General features: G+C 37.9%; 1 protein-coding gene and 1 pseudogene across 1 annotated transcript; one reads left to right on the top strand and one right to left on the bottom strand.

Annotated features, from left to right (window-relative positions):
• The first annotated feature begins 7,653 nt into the window (after positions 1–7,653).
• On the top strand, positions 7,654–8,505 carry LOC127080897 (uncharacterized). The gene has a single exon (XM_051021186.1). The coding sequence runs from the start codon at positions 7,654–7,656 to the stop codon at positions 8,503–8,505; it is 852 nt and encodes a 283-aa protein (XP_050877143.1).
• Positions 8,506–19,028: 10,523 nt separating this feature from the next.
• On the bottom strand, positions 19,029–19,693 carry LOC127080896 (photosystem II CP47 reaction center protein-like; annotated as a pseudogene).
• Positions 19,694–20,261: the final 568 nt, after the last annotated feature.

Raw genomic sequence — 20,261 nt, 5'->3', positions numbered from 1 at the left:
AAGCAATTGAACAACTTGTAAATGCTCCCCAGAAAACCACTACTGAAACTGCTACAACATCAACCGATGTCTACAAGGAACCCCACGTTCTTGATCGTCCAGCAGCATATCAATCTTGCAACACCTTTTGTTAAACTGGAAGTTCTTTGTGAGGCTCTCATGGACTTTGAGAACATGAAACGCAATGGTGTTGATATTATTGAGGAACTAAGGAAACAAGGCTAGGAGAACTACTTTCAGAGACTCTATGGTCCCATCTACACTTCCCTCGTCATTCTAACCTGGAGACTGGAGCAAAGGTTTCATTGTAGTAAATACCTTCTTGTTAACTGTAACCTTGTGCTACCAGTCGTGCTTTGTTTCTAACCACTTCGCCTTTCTCATTGAGTTTGTTTCTGTATACCCATTTGGTTCCAATCACATGAGTTCCCTTTAGTCTTGGTACAAGATCCCATACATCATTCTTTGAAAACTGATCAAGTTCTTCCTTCATTGCCAGAATCCATTCTTTGTCTTGAAGAGCTTCTTCACAGGATGTTGGTTCTATCAGAGATACTAATCCTAGAGGTGTTTCCTCAGAGACCTTGAATGTATATCTTGTTCTGACAGGTTCATCCTTGTTTCCCAGAATCAACTCTTCAGAAACGTTTTGTCTATTTCTTGATCTTTTATGTGTAGTTGAGATTTCAGGTGCTTCTGATGTTTCCCTTTCTACTTCTTCAGATTCTTTTGTCTTTTCGTCAGAACCTGCAAGTGTTATCTCTGAATTTGCAAATATCTCAACTAGATTTGACTTTTCAAAGTCAAGCTTATCATCAAATCTGACATGTATTGATTCTTCCACAATCTGTGTTTCTGTATTGTATACCCTATAGCCTTTGAAGCGTTCTAAGTATCCCCACATAATACATTTGTGTGTTTTAGAATCAAACTTGTTCAAATTATCTTTAGTATTTAGGATAAAACAATAACATCCAAAAGGATGAAAATAGGAAATGTTGGGTTTTCTTTCCTTACACAGTTCATAATGAGTCTTCTTCAGAATAGGTCTTATAGAGATTCTATTATGAATATAACACGATGCATTCACTGCTTCAGCCCAGAAGTGCTTAGCCACATTTATTTCATTGATCATGGTTCTGGCCATTTCTTGGAGAGTCCTATTCTTCCTTTCTACAACTCCATTTTGTTGTGAAGTTCTAGGATAAGATAAATCATGGGATATTCCATTTGAATAAAAAAAATCTTCAAAAAATTTGTTTTCAAATTCACCACCATGATCACTTCTGACTCTGATGATTTTAAAGTCAAATTCATTTTGCACTTTTAAGCAGAAACTGGTAAACACAGAGTATGACTCATTCTTGTGTCTTAGAAATTTTACCCATGTCCAGTAACTATAATCATCAATAGTGACAATTCCATACCTCTTACCATTGACTAAAGTTGTCTTAACAGGTCGAAACAAGTCAATATGAAGAAGTTCCAGAGGCTTAGAGGTAGAAACAACATTTTTATTTTTGAAGGTTGTTTTAGAAAATTTTCCTTTCTGACATGCCTCACAAAGAGCATCTGAAGAAAACTTCAGCTTAGGTAGGCCTCTGACTAACTCAAGTTTATTTAGCTGAGAAATCCTCTTCATGCTAATGTGACCCAAGCGTCTATGACACACCCATTGCTCTTCATTTACATACATTAAATATTTTACATTTTGATCTTTTAGATCTGAAAGATTAATTTTGTAAATGTTGTTCTTCCTCTTACCAGTGAAAAGAATTGTCCCATTGTTTCTGATTAATGGCTTTGCACATTTTTTTATTGATGATTATATCATAACGGTTGTCACTTAACTGACTTATGGATAACATGTTATGCATTAATCCTTCTACGTAAAGAACGTCAGAAATATAGGGAAGAGATCCATTACCAATCGTTCCAGATCCTCTAATTCTTCCTTTTTGATTTCCTCCAAAGCCTACAAAGCCAGTGTCTTTAAGTTCCAGGCTTTGGAACATATGCTTTCTTCCCGTCATGTGTCACGAGCATCCAGAGTCCAAGTACCATGATTGGTGTTTTAACTCTATTGCATAAGATATCTGCAATATATACTATTTTATCTTTATTACCCATAATCTTTTGGGTCCTTTATGATTAGTTCTCCTAGAGTTTCTGGAAACTTTGGGTTTTCTAGCATTATTAAAACTTTGAGTTTGTGCATGTGTGTAATGATAAGAAAAAGGAGACTTAGGTTTGTCATCTGCATAAGGTATTTGCTCATCTTCATCATAATCATATCCAATTCCTCTTTTCTTATTTTTACTGACACCATAAATCATAGAAGCCATTTTACTTCTTTCAAGCCCATTTTTCAGAATTTTCTGGAAAGCTTTTTCATATTTATATATGATAGTAGCAGAAGTTTGTGGAGCTTTGGAAAGAGTTTCTTCAAGTTTTAAGCATTTTTTGTTTGAAAATTCATTTTCTTTTTCTAGGACAAAAATGTTTCCTTTAAGTTCAGAAACTTATGTTTCAAGCTTATCACACTCTTCAACAGTTTCTTCATTGACCCTTTTTAGGATCTTGAATTTCTGTTGAAGCTTCTGATAGGAGCTTAGAGATTTTGATAAACAAGCTTCTAAATCAGAGCGAGAGAGATCATAAAATACCTCTTCAGAGTCAGATTCTCTTTCGGATGTACTTCCAGATGTGGTAGCCATTGTCATACCCTAAATTTTATCCTGAGTTTTTTTCACTCACATTAGCATAGCATAAATCAATCCATTTTATCGTGTATTTCATCAGTTAAAAGCATTCATCAGGATTTAGGTGAAAAGTCAGGAGTTTTGTCATTTTATCTAATCTTGATGATATTCATTCATTCATTTGTTGATTGAGAAGTTAGAAGACTCGATTTCTCAATCTTAATGCATCATTCATTCGGTTGCATCTTATTTCAGAGGTTCAAAGGGTGACAGTCAAGAGTATTATCGTCATCTGAATCTTTGTAGGTTTTGTTTGTGTTTGAGAAACAGAAACAAATGGTCCAAGAGTGCATTCATTTGCATCTGATTGTCTATTCACAATTATCCAGTCAGTAATTCAGTGCATTCATAAAAACGTTTGCATTTCTATACTTGTCACAACATGCATTTGGTTCCGCATAATGTTTAAAATGTCATCCAGATAATTTTTCGGATCTACAGACAAACCGGTTGAATCATTTCCCAAATGTACGTCGAATTAGTGGCAATTTTTTTTTTTAAATTGAGCTTTAAGACGTCAGTTTTATTGATCTATGATTCGCTTAGTTTAACCTGGTGTGCTCATTTTAATTTTTCGACTACTTTTTCAGTTGCATTTTTATCCGTCTGAGCCTTTTAACCGGTCGATTTTTTTATCAAAACATATATGTTCCTGAAAAGTTTATTAAGCGCAGATAATTTTGGCGCATTCGATTTTATTTTTCGGGTATTTTTATGCTCGATTTTTTTTATATTTATTTATTATTATTATTATTCAATTTTTTATCTTATTATTTTTGTTAGTTTGTCGGAATAATTGAGAGATTTACTAAGAGTTGTCCGTATTCTTGTTTTGATTTTAAATCATGTTTGTCTATTTTTTTAATTTAATTAAATAAAGATAAATTGATTTTTTTTAATTAAATTGTTGATTAGAGGACCAATCACTTTTCCTCTTTTTATTTGAAATTAATTAAGCATGGAACCATTGGGAAGAAGACACATGGCCTTTTTTTTTCTCTCTCTTCTTTTCCTCCTCATCCCATGCTCTCTCTCTTTTTATCTCTCTCTCTCTCAGATAATTTAATTTTTTCTCTACTCCTAATACCCACTTGCTCACTCTCTTAAAAAATCATGTTGCTTGTTCTCGAGACACACACAAAAAAAAAGGAGCAAAAGTTTTCCATCTCCATCAACTCACCATCTGCATCACCTTTTGAAAAAAAAATTCAGAAAGTCCACTCTTCCATCATTATAACAACAACCATATTTTTTCTCTCCATAACAAAAAAAACAACATCTCTAGTTCACAAAAATAACATCGGACCATCTCTCAAACATCCGTTCACCATCACCCTTTAACTCTCTGTCGTACAACCCTCCTGTTTTTCAACAACTCAACCTGCAAAACGTAATTGACAACGCACCATTCCCTCATTTCCTCTTTACTTCAATTTCACAACAACAATGAAACTGTAGCAACTCTGCCTTCCACGAAGACCGCCAGACGTTGTGCACTTTCTTCCTTCACTAGACAACCGTTAGAAAATGTGCAAGGTACAAAAAGTGAAAATTATCAGTCTGTTTGAGGTAGCATGAACTGCTTTTTTTTTCTCTTTCAAATTTCTGTTAATTGGGAAATACATATTAATGTTATGTGATTGAACTGTTTATCTACTATAGTCTATATCTATGTATCCAGTTTAGAATTTATTTATTATAAAAATATAGGATTAAAAATAGTTACTGCATGTTTTTTTTAATTTATACTCATTAATGCCCTGCTTGGTAAAAAAAATTAAGTCTTGTTATGAGCATTACAAACAAAAAGTAAGCATTTCTTTACTGTAATTTTGAAAGGTGAAATTTGACCAGGTTAAGGTACAATAGATGCCTTTACTTCTCTATAGTTTCCTTTTGGATAAATTTGTTCTAGTTTTGATAGAATTTATTCTAACATAGTTTCTTCTTGATTCTTTAAATATAATATTTAGTATATTATGTAGTTTCTTCCTTTTACATGTTTTTATATTTAATTTCTCACCACCAATAAATATACTACATATATGCCTCACAACAAATGAAATGGGATGTTAATTTATACATATTATTGAGAGGTGGAAATTTATATGATACATTGGTCTACTATAATCAGTTAGTTTTTTGGTTTATTGTATTTGTAAGAACATGTGCACTAAGGTGGGTTGTATCTCTTTTTGAAGCTAGTTACAAGGACTTCTTTTTATTATCACTGAGACATTGAAATTCAAGTTTTTCAGCACATAGAAAAAAAAAACTAATTAGGTTCTTATTGTATACGGTTTTAAATAAAACATGTCTCTTATTTTCATGTAGGTTAATTATTTATTATTATTTTTTTTAGTTAACTTTTAATTAGTTTATCTTAATTAATTAGGCTAACTATTTAATTAGGTTAATTAAACCATTACTTTGTACCTTATTTCAATTTCTCGATAAAATTAAGTCGTTAGCATCACTTGTAAATAATTCACTCTTGAACATATCAAACCAATTCTAAAACTTTCAAATCATGCCATTCTATTTCGATTCAAACGCAAAGAATAAAAATCTCGATCCAACATCGAGTGTATTTTCCCAAATCAAATCCAAAATACTTAATTACAAATAAACACCATTTCATTAAAGATGAAAAGGGGGATGGTCTCGAGCCTTCGATTCCTCTTCCCAATTACTTGGATACGAGTAGCCTTACTCGGCCATTCGAGAAATTGTCATCCAACAAAACACTCAATCATTTCACCAAAGGTGAAAAGGGAGATGGTCTCGAGCCTTCGATTTCTCTCCTCAATTACTTGGATACGAGTAGCCTTACTCGGCCATTCGAGCAATTGTCATTTATTAAAAACATCTAAACCCCTGCCACATCCAAATTATTTTCATAATCAAACCTTAAGTTAAAATCAATTTCGTAACAAACTTGGACGAATAAGGAGGTGGTTTAGAGTCTTCCATTCCCTTCCCCGAGTACTTGGATACGAGTAGCCTTACTCGGTCATTTGAGTATTCGTCGTCCGTCTAAAATACATTAACCTTATTTAAATTCTTTTGCAATTAAGGATGAAAAATGAGGTGGTCTGGAGCCTTCCATTCCCTTCCCCGAGTACTTGGATACGAGTAGCCTTACTCGATCAATCGAGTATTCGTCGTCCGTCCAAAATACATTAACCTTATTTAAATTATTTTGCAATTAAGGATGAAAAGGGAGATGGTCTAGAGCCTTTTATTCCTCTTCTCGAGTACTTGGATACGAGTATCCTTACTCGGCCATTTGAGTAATTGTCATCCAATAAAACACCCAACCAATCAAATCTGTTTTCCGCCCTTGTGCGACCCCGAAAACATTTTCAGAAAAGAGTATGCAACATCCATTTTGGTGCGAAACAAACAAACACTTCAGCCTCCAAGAGCGAACAGCAAGTAAAGGTTTAATTGCTCAAATATGATTCAAGCATCACTCTCTTTAAAAGCAATCCACCCAGTAGTTCTCTTTGGGTAAAACTACCTATGCCTTGAGTTCTTCATAGCACCTGAAGATACGTAGGAGCAGGATTGCGAAATCTTGTCAGGCACTTTAATATAAAAAACCCTAAGTCTTTCCTTTCTTTCTTTTTCTCGCTCAGTAAATAGAAGATAACAATTAACATTAGCTAACACTCTATCATAGATTTTACTAAGTGGTTCCCGTTGGATACAACGGACGTGAGGGGTGCTAATACCTTCCCCTTGCGTAACCGACTCCCGACCCCAAATTTGGTTGCGACGACCATTTTCTTTTTGTTGTTTTTTTATGGGTTTTATCGATATTTTCCCTTTCCTTCATTGGAATAAATAAAGTTCGGTGGCGACTCTGTTCGAACATCTTTTTCGCGAGCGTGCGAGCGCCTCGCGAAGGATCGCATTTTTCGAGATGTGACAGCTGGCGACTCTGCTGGGGAATATAGCTCCAAGCTAGAGAGAGTCAGACCTAGCTTAGTTTTATTTGTGCTTAGTGTTAGCTTTGTTTGATTTATTTTTCTATCTTTTTTTGGATATCTCATTGTATTGTTATTTGTGATTTGTTTATTGGTTCTCAATGGCATTTGTGAGGATCTCTAATTATTCGTACTTTGTGAGATAGGCTCTCTACCCGAGTCTGAGAAAAAACATAGGATTAAGATGGTGGTTGTGTAGTATTGGCCCACGAGGAGCCTTCCTCATTGGGACAATACGAAGACCCCGCCTAGAGTAGATTCTCTTGGAGATGTTATTGTCCGACGAGCCTTCCTCATTGCGATAACGTTTTCATGTGGAATCAGTGACTCTAGGGACCTTTTTTAGAACCTTGGAATCGATGGTTGTGTAGTATTGGCCCACGAGGAGCCTTCATCATTGGGACAATACGAAGACCTCACCTAAAAGAGATCATTTTGAGGGTATTATTGACCGACGAGCCTTCGTCACGACACTAATATTCTCAAGAAGGATCCATGACTCTGGGAACCTATCAACCATAGAGCCTACCCATGGAGTGCCTATAATCAGAGATACCAGTTTTTTTTGTTACTCTTCCCAACCTGAGTTTGATGTTACCTGTAACTCTAAAACCATGCACGTTCATCGCATAATCAAAACATAACATTTTCATTTTGTTTCCAGGGAACTAGAGGATCAGTGTTATAAGCATTTAGAGAGTATGGGATCGAACAAGAGGAGCACGTACTCATATAAGTTCAAAGATCCTAAATTAGACGCTCTATAAGAATTGGTTTCTCAGCTCCATCCAGTCTACAAGATCAACCTTGGGAAGCATTATGGCAATCTGCTCAGTCTCTTGAACAAAGAAACAGACCCACTGGTACTTTTGACCTTGTTCTAGTTCTATGATTCGCCAATGAGATGTTTCACCTTCCAGGATTTTCAAATAGCACCAATGTTGGAGGAATTTGAACATCTTGTTGGTATTCCCATAAAAACCAAACTGCCATTTATGGGTGTTGAAGGGACCTTGAAATATGAAGTTATAGTCGATGCCCTTCACATGCATAAGAAGGAGGTTATTGCGAACCTCGGAGTGAAAGGAAATACCAAAGGATTTCCACTCAATTTTCTTATAGAGAGAGCTGACACCCTGTTGGAGGCCCAAAGTTGGGAGGCTTGCTACGCTACTATTGCCTTGACTATTTATGGAATCGTTCTGTTCGCAAACTTTGACGATTTTGTAGACATGAATGCCATTTGCATCTTCCTCACAAAGAATCCAGTGCCTACCCTTCTTGTTGATGTGTTCTATTATCTAACTTGGAGAAGTGCAAAGAAGGGAGGAATGATTGCTTATTGCGCCCCTCTATTGTACACATGGTTGCAGACCCATCTTCCAAATAGGGGTCCCTTTGTGGATCAGAAGGATGGTAGTTGGACCCAGAGGTTGGGATCACTCCGATCCAGCGATATTTCCTGGTACTCTAGGGAGTATGATGGTACAAAAATCATATCCAGTTGTGGGGACTTCCCCAACATACCACTCATTGGTACTCGAGGTTGTATTAATGCTAATCCAGTCTTATCCATGAGACAACTTGGGTACCCAATGGAGGGACCTCCTGAGGAGAAGTTTTTGGAAGCCTTTTTGCTGCATGACCTAGGAGTTGAGAATCCGACTTTGTTTGCAAGGATCAAGAAGGCATGGGAAAAGGTCAACAGGAAAGGTAAGGCTGACCTAGGAAAGAAGAATTGTATCACCTAAGAGCCATACTTTCAATGGATAAAAGAAAGAGTAAGATCAATCAAGATGCCTTTCAAAATAGAGACGTCTGGTCCTCTTCCCAAGCTTAAACCTACTCATGTCCTAATTGAGGAGGCGGTAGGACTCCGAGCTTCTTTAGAGAAACTTACAAAGGAAAATGAAGAGCTGTTGAAGAACCTACACCTGATCACTAATGAAAAGAATGAGTTTAAATGGAAACTCGAGAGGAATAAAGCGCAACTTCAGGTAAATGTGGAAAGGACTGATAAGGAGGACTATAAGAGAAAAAGGGTCAAGCATGGGTTAGATCAGGCTGATAGCTGCTTGAATACCGTCAAAAGCCAACTGAAAGAGGCTGAGAGGGATTGTCGTGAGAAAGAGAAATGGTGGAAGCTCGTCACAAAACAAAACAAGGAGATAAGAGAGACGCTTGAGGTTGAGATAGCCAACCTCAGTGTTTCACTCTGTGAATCAAGAGAAAGGGAAGAACGAGAACGCCGTAGTAAAGAGAGTGCTCTGGATGCTACTCAGATTACACCTGAAATGTGGAAAGGAAAGTGTCAGGAGGTTGAAAATGCTAATGAGTGGGAACAATATTGGAGAGGCCGACATGACTCTTTGCTACGAGAAGGTGAAGATTGGATGAACGCAAGGGAAAATGTGAATGCTAGTTTGGCAGCCTGCGAGGAAACCATCCAGTTTTTACATGAACAAAGAAATGAGTATCGAGACAAGTTTGCTAGTTTGATAGACTTCTGTAATGGCATGGCTAATAATGTGCCTTTGATGCTAAGATGTGCTCTAGAAGACATAGACAATGACGGCATCCCTCCTTCATTGACTGACTTTATTTATCTTTGTGAAGACATGATGAAAAGGTTCAAGGGAGAGTTGGAAGATCTCAAGAAACAGAAGCCTGCAGTTTGACCTTTTTTTTATGTTGTACTTTCTTTTATGTTTGAAAGAATTTTGTACTCAATCCTTGTACTCTGCTGTGAATTGAATGAATGAAGGATTTTGAGTTCTTTTGTACAAAAAGTTTGGTTCCATTCTTGTTTTATTCCTCGTGATCTCTTCGAATGCTTGCTAAATAACAAGGAATCTAACACGGTTCCCTGAAAATAAAATTGAACATAAGCATAAAAGACATTTTTAAATCCGCGTGCATTAAACATATGCATCATGCATTTCATTTCTCAAAACAAAAACTCATTCCATTTTTTCCTCATCTCTAGTAGTTCAAGCTGACTCCCCAACGTGCATACGCTACTCGCTCCAACACAAGAAGAATCATGGATGTAGTTAGAGAAGAACAAGTTGCCTTTAGAGAGGAGATGTACTATGTCAAAAGCAAGATCGACCAGATCTTTGAGGCTATACAAGCTCTGGCTAGAAGGGAAGAAGAGGCTCGTGTTGTCACTGCTGCAAGGAACGATGCTCTAGTTCAAGGGGTTGCTCTTCAGTCAGGACCTTCAGTTCCTATTCCAAATCCTGTTATCTACGGTTTTCCTCCAGGTTTTGTTCCATCTTCTGAAAGAACTCATGTGCCTCCACCTACGTATACATTTGGAGTAGCTGATGGAGTCGCTGTGCAAGGACCTCCGATAGTTAATCAAGTAGTCATGCCTCGCACTGATGAGGAGCTCCAAGACGAGTTTGAAATGCATAATTATAATGGAGCTTCTCCAATGGTCGTCCCTACTACTGCCCAATATTCTGAGGCTATCTTGATGTGCCGTGCTCTGGCAGAAAAGCTAAGAATCTTGGAAGGACATAACTCAACCCGTTTAAGTGCCTTGGAGATGTGTCTAGTCCCAGACGTGGTGATTCCTCCAAAATTCAAAGCGCCTGAATTTGAAAAATACAAAGGCCTCACATGTCCTAACATACATTTGAAAATGTATTGCAGAAAAATGGTTGCCTATGCCAGAGATGATAAGCTCATGATCCATTGCTTTCAGGACAGTCTAACTGGGGCATCTTTGGACTCGTACATGAGGTTGGAATGTAGCAACATCCACACTTGGGATGAGTTGGCTGAAGCATTCGCAAAGCAATACAAATATAATACTGACATGGCACCAAACCGTACTCAGGTTCAGAGTATGGCCCAGAAAGACAATGAATCTTTTAAACGCACAACGTTGGAGAGAATTGGCTGCAAGGGTGCACCCGCTGCTGGTTGATCGTGAATTGATTGACATTTTCATGGGAACCTTGCAGGGCCAATATTATGAAAGATTGATCAGTAGTGTGTCCACAGGATTTTCTGACATGGTGATCGTGGGAGAAAGAGTAGAAGAAGGACTAAAGAGTGGTAAAATCCAGGGAGGTTCCAGCAGTCAACCAATCTTGAAGAAGCTTTTCAACGAATTCAAGAGGAAGGAGCGTGAGACTAGCGTCATTTCTTCTCAAAGGGGGAGGGTACCACCCAGGGCTCCTGCTTTTATGCCTTATTATCAGTACCCTTACATAGTAGCTGCTCAATATCCAACCATGCCTTATCGTCCAATTTCTCATGTTCCTAATCCAGCTCCAGTACCTCACTATCAAGTTCCAGTTCCTCAATATCAAGCTCCACAACCTCAGTTCCAGGCTCCTCCACCTCAACATCAACAGAGAAATCAACAGAATAATCTACCACGTCCAGTTCAGCAGCAACGACCAAATCAACAGAGGCCATATCAACAGTACAATAATGTGAATACCACTCATATCCCAATGACTTACACTCAATTGCTACCGTATCTGATTCAGAATAGGACTACCGTGCCAAGGGCATTACCTCCAATGCCGAAGCCGCATAAGCCTTGGTATGATGAGAATGCTAGATGTGCCTTTCATGCTAATTCAGAGGGTCATACAACAGAGAATTGCAAGGCGTTCAAGCTTCGGGTCCAAGAGTTGATAGATCAAAAAATATTGTCTTTTGCTGATGTTCCAAATGTGGGGAACAATCCTTTGCCTAAACATGATGGTTCAGGTGTCAATGCTATAGATAGTTCAATTGATGATGGACGGATAAAGGATGTGTTCAAGTTGAAGACTCTTTTAACAGTGGTCCATGCTAGATTGATGGAAGCAGAATTGATGAATGGAGTACATGATAATTGTGTGGTGTGTTCATCCAACCCTGTTCAGTGTGGTGAATTCAAAATTTGTCTTCAATGTTTGATGGATCAGGGGGTCTTTCAGTTCACTAGAGCAAATATTGATGAGGATGTTGCTGTGATTGTGCCTGTATTTGATCAAGAGAGGCTTCACAAGCCTTTTGTGGTCCCTTATCAGAGAAATGTTGACCTAGAGCCAGTGAAGAAGATTGAGCCCATGGTTATCCATGTTCCCGCTCCATTCTCATTTGACAGTACCAAAGTAGTGCCTTGGAACTACGAGCCTGTAGTTTATGTGGGTAACAAACCAGTAATCTTGAAAGAGCCAGACGTGACTAACATCGCTGGAGCTAGTGGTGTGACTTGAAGTGGAAGGGTTTTTGCTCCTGAAGTGACCCCAAACAAAGAAAGTGCACCAACAGTTGAACCGACAAAGGGGAAAGAGGTAAATCCTCCAGAAGCAGGAGAAGGCTCATCTAAGAAAGCATTGACTACTGAAGAGGATAGAGAATTCTTCAAGATCATCAAGAAGAGTGATTACAAGGTCGTAGATCAACTCAACCAGACTCCTTCAAAAATCTCCATTCTTTCTCTACTTATGAGTTTTGAGGCTCATATGACTGCTCTATTGAAGTTCTTGAACAAAGCTTATGTGGCCAAAGACATCAGTGTTATTCAGTTTGATAATGTGGTTGCTAATCTCAATGCTAGTAGTTGTTTGATGTTCACTGATGATGTTTTACCCCCTAATGGGCGAGAACATAATATGGCGCTTCATATCTCCATTCAGTGTATAGATGTTACCTTGGCTCGAGTACTAGTAGATACAGGTTCTTCCTTGAACGTGTTACCTAAGACTACCCTGGCACAATTGAGTATTGAAGGGGTGCAAATGAGATCCAATGCTTTGATAGTGAAAGCTTTTGATGGGTCTAAGCGAACTATTATTGGGGAGATTGACCTCCCAATCCTGATTGGCCCTCAAACTTTCCGTATTACCTTCCAGGTAATGGATATTAGGCCTCCCTATAGTTTTCTGTTAGGTAGACCTTGGATCCATGCTGCTGGAGCTGTCACCTCGACACTTCACCAGAAGCTGAAGTTTGTTACTTCTGGTAAGCTGGTATCAGTATCCGGAGAGGAAGATACTTTCGTCATCCATTTGACTTCTCTCAGATACATTGAAGTAGGTGAAGACATTGTTGAAACTCCTCTCCAGGCCCTTGAGGTGGTCAATGTGGTCTTGACTAAGCTGAAACTTGTTGAAGAAACCAAGGGGGTCATGTCCTCGTGGAAGAGTGTGAAAGCTGCAATTGAAGCTGGTTGGCCTGGAGGTTAGGGCACCGTGATTGAATTACCAGAGAAGAAAGACAAGTGAGGATTAGGATATCAGCCGTCTATTGAACTTTTCAAAGATCAGAAGATAAATCAGGGGAAGGTTCCTAGCATCCAGGAAATATTCTCCAAAGATGGTTTCCGAAGTGATGATCAAGTGAATGCTCTTGAAGATGAAGATCCAGATTTGTCGAAGATGGTGTTTTGTGGACCTCTAAATACCGCTCTCACTAACTGGAAGGCAACAGATGTTTCGGATATAGTTTCTTGTTCAAAGTAATTTACTGTTTTCTAAAACATCCAATGCCTTGCCCAAGACATATGGATAGCTTTGTAGGGCCCATTTTGTGTTAATATTTAAGACTTATCATCAATACAAAGCACATTTTTTGAGATCCCTGTCTTTCATCTTTTTTAATTTTTTTACAAACAAATAAACAACAAAATTAAAAAATGGCAATTTTGTTTTCACATCACTTTCATTTTTCAGAATCTTCTGCTAAAAAGAAAAATCATTTCCATGCAGATCATTAATAACTGGATCCATTGAACACGACAATGCTATAACTCCCTATGACTTCGAACTCCCGATTAACCAAGCTGAAGAGGATGATAAGGAAGATTGTGAACTCCCAGAAGAGTTGACCAGACTTTTGAAACAAGAGGAAAAGATGATTCAGCCTCATCAGGAACCAGTGGATGTGATCAATCTGGGGACTGAGGAGGATCGAAAGGAAGTCAAGGTCGGAACTGCTTTGAAAAAAAGTGTGAAGGAGGAACTAGTCAAGCTACTACATGAATATGTGGATGTGTTTTCTTGGTCATATCAGGATATGCCAGGACTCGACACCGACATAGTTGTGCACAAGCTGTCGTTGAAGCCGGAATGGCCGCCCATCAAGCAGAAGTTGAGAAGAACTCGACCAGACATGGCTGTCAAGATCAGAGAAGAGGTCAAGAAGCAGTTTGATGCAGGTTTTCTAGCTGTTGCAACTTACCCGCAGTGGATTGCTAATATTGTGCCAGTTCCGAAGAAAGATGGAAAAGTTCAAATGTGTGTAGACTACAGAGACCTGAATAGAGCTAGTCCCAAAGATTATTTTCCTTTACCTCACATTGATGTATTGGTAGAGAACACAACTTAGTTCTCTGTATTCTCCTTCATGGACGGATTCTCAGGATATAATCAAATTAAAATGTATTCTCGAGGATATGGAGAAAATAACTTTCATAACACCATAGGTAACTTTCTGTTATAAGGTAATGCCTTTCGGCCTGAAAAATGTTGGGGCAACCTATCAAAGGGCCATGGTGACTCTTTTCCATGATATGATACATAAGGAGATTGAAGTCTATATGGATGACATGATTGCCAAGTCTCAGACAGAAGAGGAGCATGTTATTCATCTGAAGAAGTTATTTGTAAGATTGAGGAAATACATACTGCGCTTAAACCCTGCTAAATGCACTTTTGGAGTCAGATCTAGAAAGCTTCTAGGATTCATTGTGATCCAGAGAGGCATAGAAGTTGATCCTGACAAAGTCAAAGCTATTCAAGAGATGCCAGCACCTCGGACAGAGAAGCAAGTCCGTGGTTTCTTGGGCAGATTGAACTATATTTCCAGATTCATTTTGCATCTGACAGCCACTTGCGAGCCAATATTCAAGTTGTTAAGAAAAGATCAAGCTGTTAGGTGGAACGATGATTGCCAGAGTGCATTCGATAAAATCAAACAGTATCTGCAAGAACCACCAATCTTAGTGCCACCAGTTCCAGGAAGGCCTCTCATTATGTATTTGACAGTACTCGATGAATCCATGGGATGTGTACTGGGGCAACAAGATGAGACAGGTAGAAAAGAGCATGCTATCTACTACCTGAGAAAGAAGTTTACAGAATGTGAAATCAGGTACTCCATGCTAGAAAAGACTTGTTGTGCATTAGCATGGGCTGCTCGTCGTCTGAGACAGTATATGATTTGTCATACAACAATGTTAATATCCAAGATGGATCCCATCAAGTACATCTTCGAGAAACCTGGATTAACTGGCAGAATCGCTCGCTGGCAAATGATGTTATCAGAATATGACATTCAGTATGTAACTCATAAGGCCATTAAGGGTAGTGTATTATCAGAGTACCTTATGCACCAACCAGTGGAGGACTCAATTGATGAGACTCGACTTCCCAGATGAAGACGTCATGTACATAAGAGACTATGAGATTCCAGGCCCGGAAGAAGGACCCGAACCAGGATCGTGGTGGACGCTTGTGTTCGATGGTGCCTCAAATGCATTGGGTAACGGAATTGGGGCTGTTATAACTTCTCCAAAGGATTCTCATCTTCCCTTCATGGAAAGGTTATGTTTAAAATTCACCAATAACATGGCGGAGTATGAAGCATGTATCGACCTAAGAGTCAAGATTCTTGAGGTGTATGGAGACTCAACACTTGTCATCTATCAAATCAAAGGAGATTGGGAGATCCACCATCCAAATTTGATCCCATACCGAGAGCATGTCATAAAGCTAATCCCCTACTTTGATGAGATTAATTTCCATCAAATTCCTAGGGAGGAGAATCAGCTAGCTGATGCCTTGGCTACTCTGTCATCTATGTTCAAGGTCAATTGGACTAACGAATCACTTGTTATTACAATTCAACGTCTAGACGAGGCAGCACATTTCTTGGAAGTTGAAGCAGAAACAAATGGCAAGCCTTGGTTTTATGACATCAAACGATATCTTGAGAAGCACGAGTATCCAAATGATGTATCCATCATAGACAAAAAGACCTTAAGAAAGTTATCAGCCAATTTCTTCCTAAGTGGTGGTGTTCTATACAAAAGAAACTTTGATTTAGTTCTGCTCAGATGCGTGGATAGACACGAAGCCGACCTACTCATCAAAGAAATCCACGCAGGTTCTTTCGGCATTCATGCAAACGGACATGCAATGGCGAAGAAAATCCTTAGAGCTGGTTACTATTGGTTGACAATGGGAACAAATTGTTACCACTATGCCAGGAAATGCCACAAGTGCCAAATTTATGCTGTCAAGGTGCACGTGCCACCCACTCCTCTGAATGTTTTATCATCTCCATGGCCATTCTCAATGTGGGGCATAGACATGATTGGTATGATTGAGCCTAAAGCTGCAAATGGACACCGATTCATTCTGGTTGCCATTGACTACTTCACTAAGTGGGTAGAAGCAGCTTCTTATGCCAATGTGACAAAGCAAGTCGTCACTCGGTTTATCAAGAAAGAGATAATTTGTCGCTACGGAACTCCTAGCAAGATTATCACTGATAATGGATCAAATCTGAATAATAAGATGATGAAGGAGTTGTGCAAGAATTTCAAGATTGAACATCATAACTCGTCACCTTATAGGCCAAAGATTAACGGAGCTGTAGAGGCAGCTAACAAGAATATCAAGAAGATCATTCAGAAGATGGTGGAAACTTATAAAGATTGGCACGAGTTGCTACCCTTTGCTTTGCACGGATATCGAACGGCTATTCGCACTTCAACAGGGGCAACCCCTTTCTCACTAGTCTATGGCATGGAGGTTGTGCTACTGATAGAAGTTGAGATCCCCTCGTTTAGAGTCTTGATGGAGACAGAATTAGAAGAAGCGGAATGGATTCAAACCAGATTTGATCAGCTCAATCTAATGAGGACTAGAGGACCTAGGGGAAAGTAGCAAAGTTGTATTTCGTTGGAAAATCAGTTAAATTTTTGTTGCCATTTACTTGCTTTTCTTTCTTTGTAATCTCCTCTTAGAGGGGTTTACATCTTCATGAACACCATGTATGAGTTATTCTTCTCATCAAATAAAATTGTTCAGTTGAACATTGCTTTACCAATTATTTCTGTTTTTCTGCTTAATGTCGCTTTTTATTTTTGATAAGATAAAAACATTAAAATAGTGGAAACGACAAAGGTTTTTGAAAACTTTAATTTGTTTTGATTTTGAAAGTATAAAACGATTTTTTGTTGGTTTATAATAATGCATCTGGTTCACAAGACGTGGGACATTTCCTAGATCATTGTAATCTAAAGCAAGTTTGAAATGGATTTTCCTCCAGAAGCAAGAAGTCCTCATTGAAGCCCGCTTGGCAGAAAAGCAGAAATCAGATTTTTTTTTGCAACAAAAAATCATCTTCATGGTGACAAAACTATCCAAGATAAGGCGTTGGGGAATCCGAGCTTGATACCCACAAAATGCATAAACCAATATATTCATGCTTTCACATTCATTTTGCATATCATGTACAAAAACAGATCATGCATAAACCTCAGTCGAATTCAACAACCTCTCAAGAAAGTCCAGTGTGATCCTCAGCAGACCAAGATGAAGGAGGTGTTCTCAAGAGTAGAGTAGTTATCTTCTCCAATACTATAGTACTTTCAGAATACAATCGTTGTTGGTAATGATTCTTAAGACGAGTTTCTTCCCCAACAAGGTGATTAATTTTCTTCCATTGGAACTTTGGTGTAAACAGAATTTCTGCTTGGTTTCCCCAATAGATATTTCCCTACAGAGTTTCTCCAACATTGTATTTTCTCCAGCAAAATTTCATAAACTCCCCAAGCGAGTTTCATACCAGCAGGATTCCTTAAACAAGGGATCCCCAATAATTTTATCTTCAGCAAGTCTCTGGGATCTTCTCATTCCCCAAAAGAGTCTTCTGTCAGCCAAGAGCAGCTGAACCTGCGGTTATTCCCCAAAGGAAATATTTTGTTTATTTCCCCGCAATTTGCATCAACCAAGAGCAGTTGAATGCATTTGTTTCAACCAAGAGCAGTTGAACACCATTTTATTTTATGCAATTTGCATCAACCAAGAACAGTTGAGTGCTATTTTTTATTTTACAGTTTTTGCTTCAACCAAGAGCAGTTGAATGCATCAGTTTCAGCCAAGAGTTGTTGAATATGACATCTTTAGCCAAGAGCTGCTGAATATGCTCATTTGTTCTCCCATGAGTGTCTACCATCAGCAAAGAACGTCTGAAGACCAGTCGAGCATGTTACTTTGTAACAGATTCATCCCTGGAGATCTACTATCAGTCAAGAGCAACTCAACGTGATTCTCTCATCCCTAGTCATTTTCATATCATCTGAGAAATCAAGAGCATTTCTCAGTACATTTACATTCATGATTAAGGAATCAAGAGTATTTCTTAACTCATCTTCATATCATCTGAGAAATCAAGAGCATTTCTCAGTACATTTACATTCATGATTAAGGAATCAAGAGTATTTCTTAACTCATCTTCATATCATCTGAGAAATCAAGAGTATTTCTCAATTCATTTACATTCATGATTAAGGAATCAAGAGTATTTCTTAACTCATATTCATATCATCTGAGAAATCAATAGTATTTCTCAATTCATTTACATTCATGATTAAGGAATCAAAAGTATTTCTTAACTCATCTTCATATCTTCTGAGAAATCAAGAGTATTTCTCAATTCATTTACATTCATGATTAAGGAATCAAGAGTACTTCTTAATTCCTTTTTGTATCATCTGAGAAATCAAGAGTATTTCTCAATTCATTTACATTCATGATTAAGGAATCAAGAGTATTTCTTAATTCATTTGCATATCATCTGAAAATCAAGAGTATTTCTGAATTCATTCATATTCATGATTAAGGAATCAAGAGTATTTCTTAATTCATTTGCATATCATCTGAAAATCAAGAGAATTTCTCATTTCATTTACATTCATGATTAAGAACTCAAGAGCATTTCTTAGCTCATACCATTTCATATTTAAGAAGTCAGGAGTACTTCTTAACCTACACAATATTTGAGAAATCAAGAGCATTTCTCATATCATTTATCATCTGATGATTAAGAAATCAAGATTATTTCTTAATTCATATGCATTTTCATTCATCCATATGATGATTAATAGATCAAGAGTATTTCTTAATCAATTCATCACTAAGGAGTCAAGAGTATTTCTTAGAATCCATATGATTTGTCATTCATACAGTTGAGAAATTGAGAGTATTTCTCAATTCATACGCATTCATTTTTAAGGAGTCAAGAGTACTTCTTAAACCTTCATTTTTAAAGTAGCACGATCTAATTCAAAAATTTCACCCAATTGAGCACGCCGAGCATATTTTTTCACAGTAGCAGGATCACTATAACTGACTCCATTGAGTTCGCCACCATAGAATTCAACAATTACACCTACTTGTTCGACACTATACTTCGATTCTGCCCTTCGAAAAGGAACATCTGCTCGAACAATTCCGTCTCCGTCTACCAAAACAACCGGAAATGTTTCAAAAAAAGTAGGCATACGACGTACAAAAAGTTCACGCCCCTCTTTGTCTCTAAAGATAGGATGCCCTAACCAACCAACCGCTATTCCATCTCCATTGTCCATTGAGCCCGCTCTAAACAAACCCCCTTTTTGCCGGATTATTACCGATGTAATCATAAAAAGCTAATTTTTCAGGAATTTTAGACCAAGCTTCTGATAAACTTTGATTTTCGACTAGCCCACCACCAACTCTTCGATATATTTCTTGCTGGAAGTATCCCTGATCCCATTGATAACGAGTAGGACCAAATAATTCAATCGGGGAAGTATCCCTGATCCCACCCGACGATTAAGAAATCAAGAGTATTTCTTAAATCTCATTGCATTCATTCGCATTACTGTTTGCCGATTAGGGAATCAAGATTATTTCTTAATCCATGTGCATTCATTCGTAATCACAAACTTATCTTTCTTTTGCATAAAAGGGAAACTTTTGGGTCTGTCTGGTATTTAAACTATCTTTTACCATGACGATTTGAAGTCAAGAGCTCTTCATATCCTCCGGTTAAAGATGTTTAAATAGGGGCAACTGTCATACCTTAAATTTTATCCTGAGTTTTTTCACTCACATTAGCATAGCATAAATCAATCCATTTTATCGTGTATTTCATCAGTTAAAAGCGTTCATCAGGATTTAGGTGAAAAGTTAGGAGTTCTGTCATTTTATCTAATTTGATGATATTCATTCATTCATCTGTTGATTGAGAAGTTAGAAGACTCGATTTCTCAATCTCAATGCATCATTCATTCGGTTGCATCTTATTTCAGAGGTTCAAAGGGTGACAGTCAAGAGTATTATCGTCATCTGAATCTTTGTAGGTTTTCTTTGTGTTTGAGAAACAGAAACAAATGGTCCAAGAGTGCATTCATTTGCATCTGATTGTCTATTCACAATTATCCAGTCAGTAATTCAGTGCATTCATAAAAACGTTTGCATTTCTATACTTGTCACAACAT

The sequence above is a fragment of the Lathyrus oleraceus genome, chromosome 5 (genome assembly GCF_024323335.1).
Source record: "Lathyrus oleraceus cultivar Zhongwan6 chromosome 5, CAAS_Psat_ZW6_1.0, whole genome shotgun sequence".
Classification (NCBI taxonomy): Eukaryota; Viridiplantae; Streptophyta; class Magnoliopsida; order Fabales; family Fabaceae; genus Lathyrus; species Lathyrus oleraceus.
Note: the sequence above shows the minus strand (reverse complement) of the source record. Positions and strands in the feature narration are given on the sequence as shown.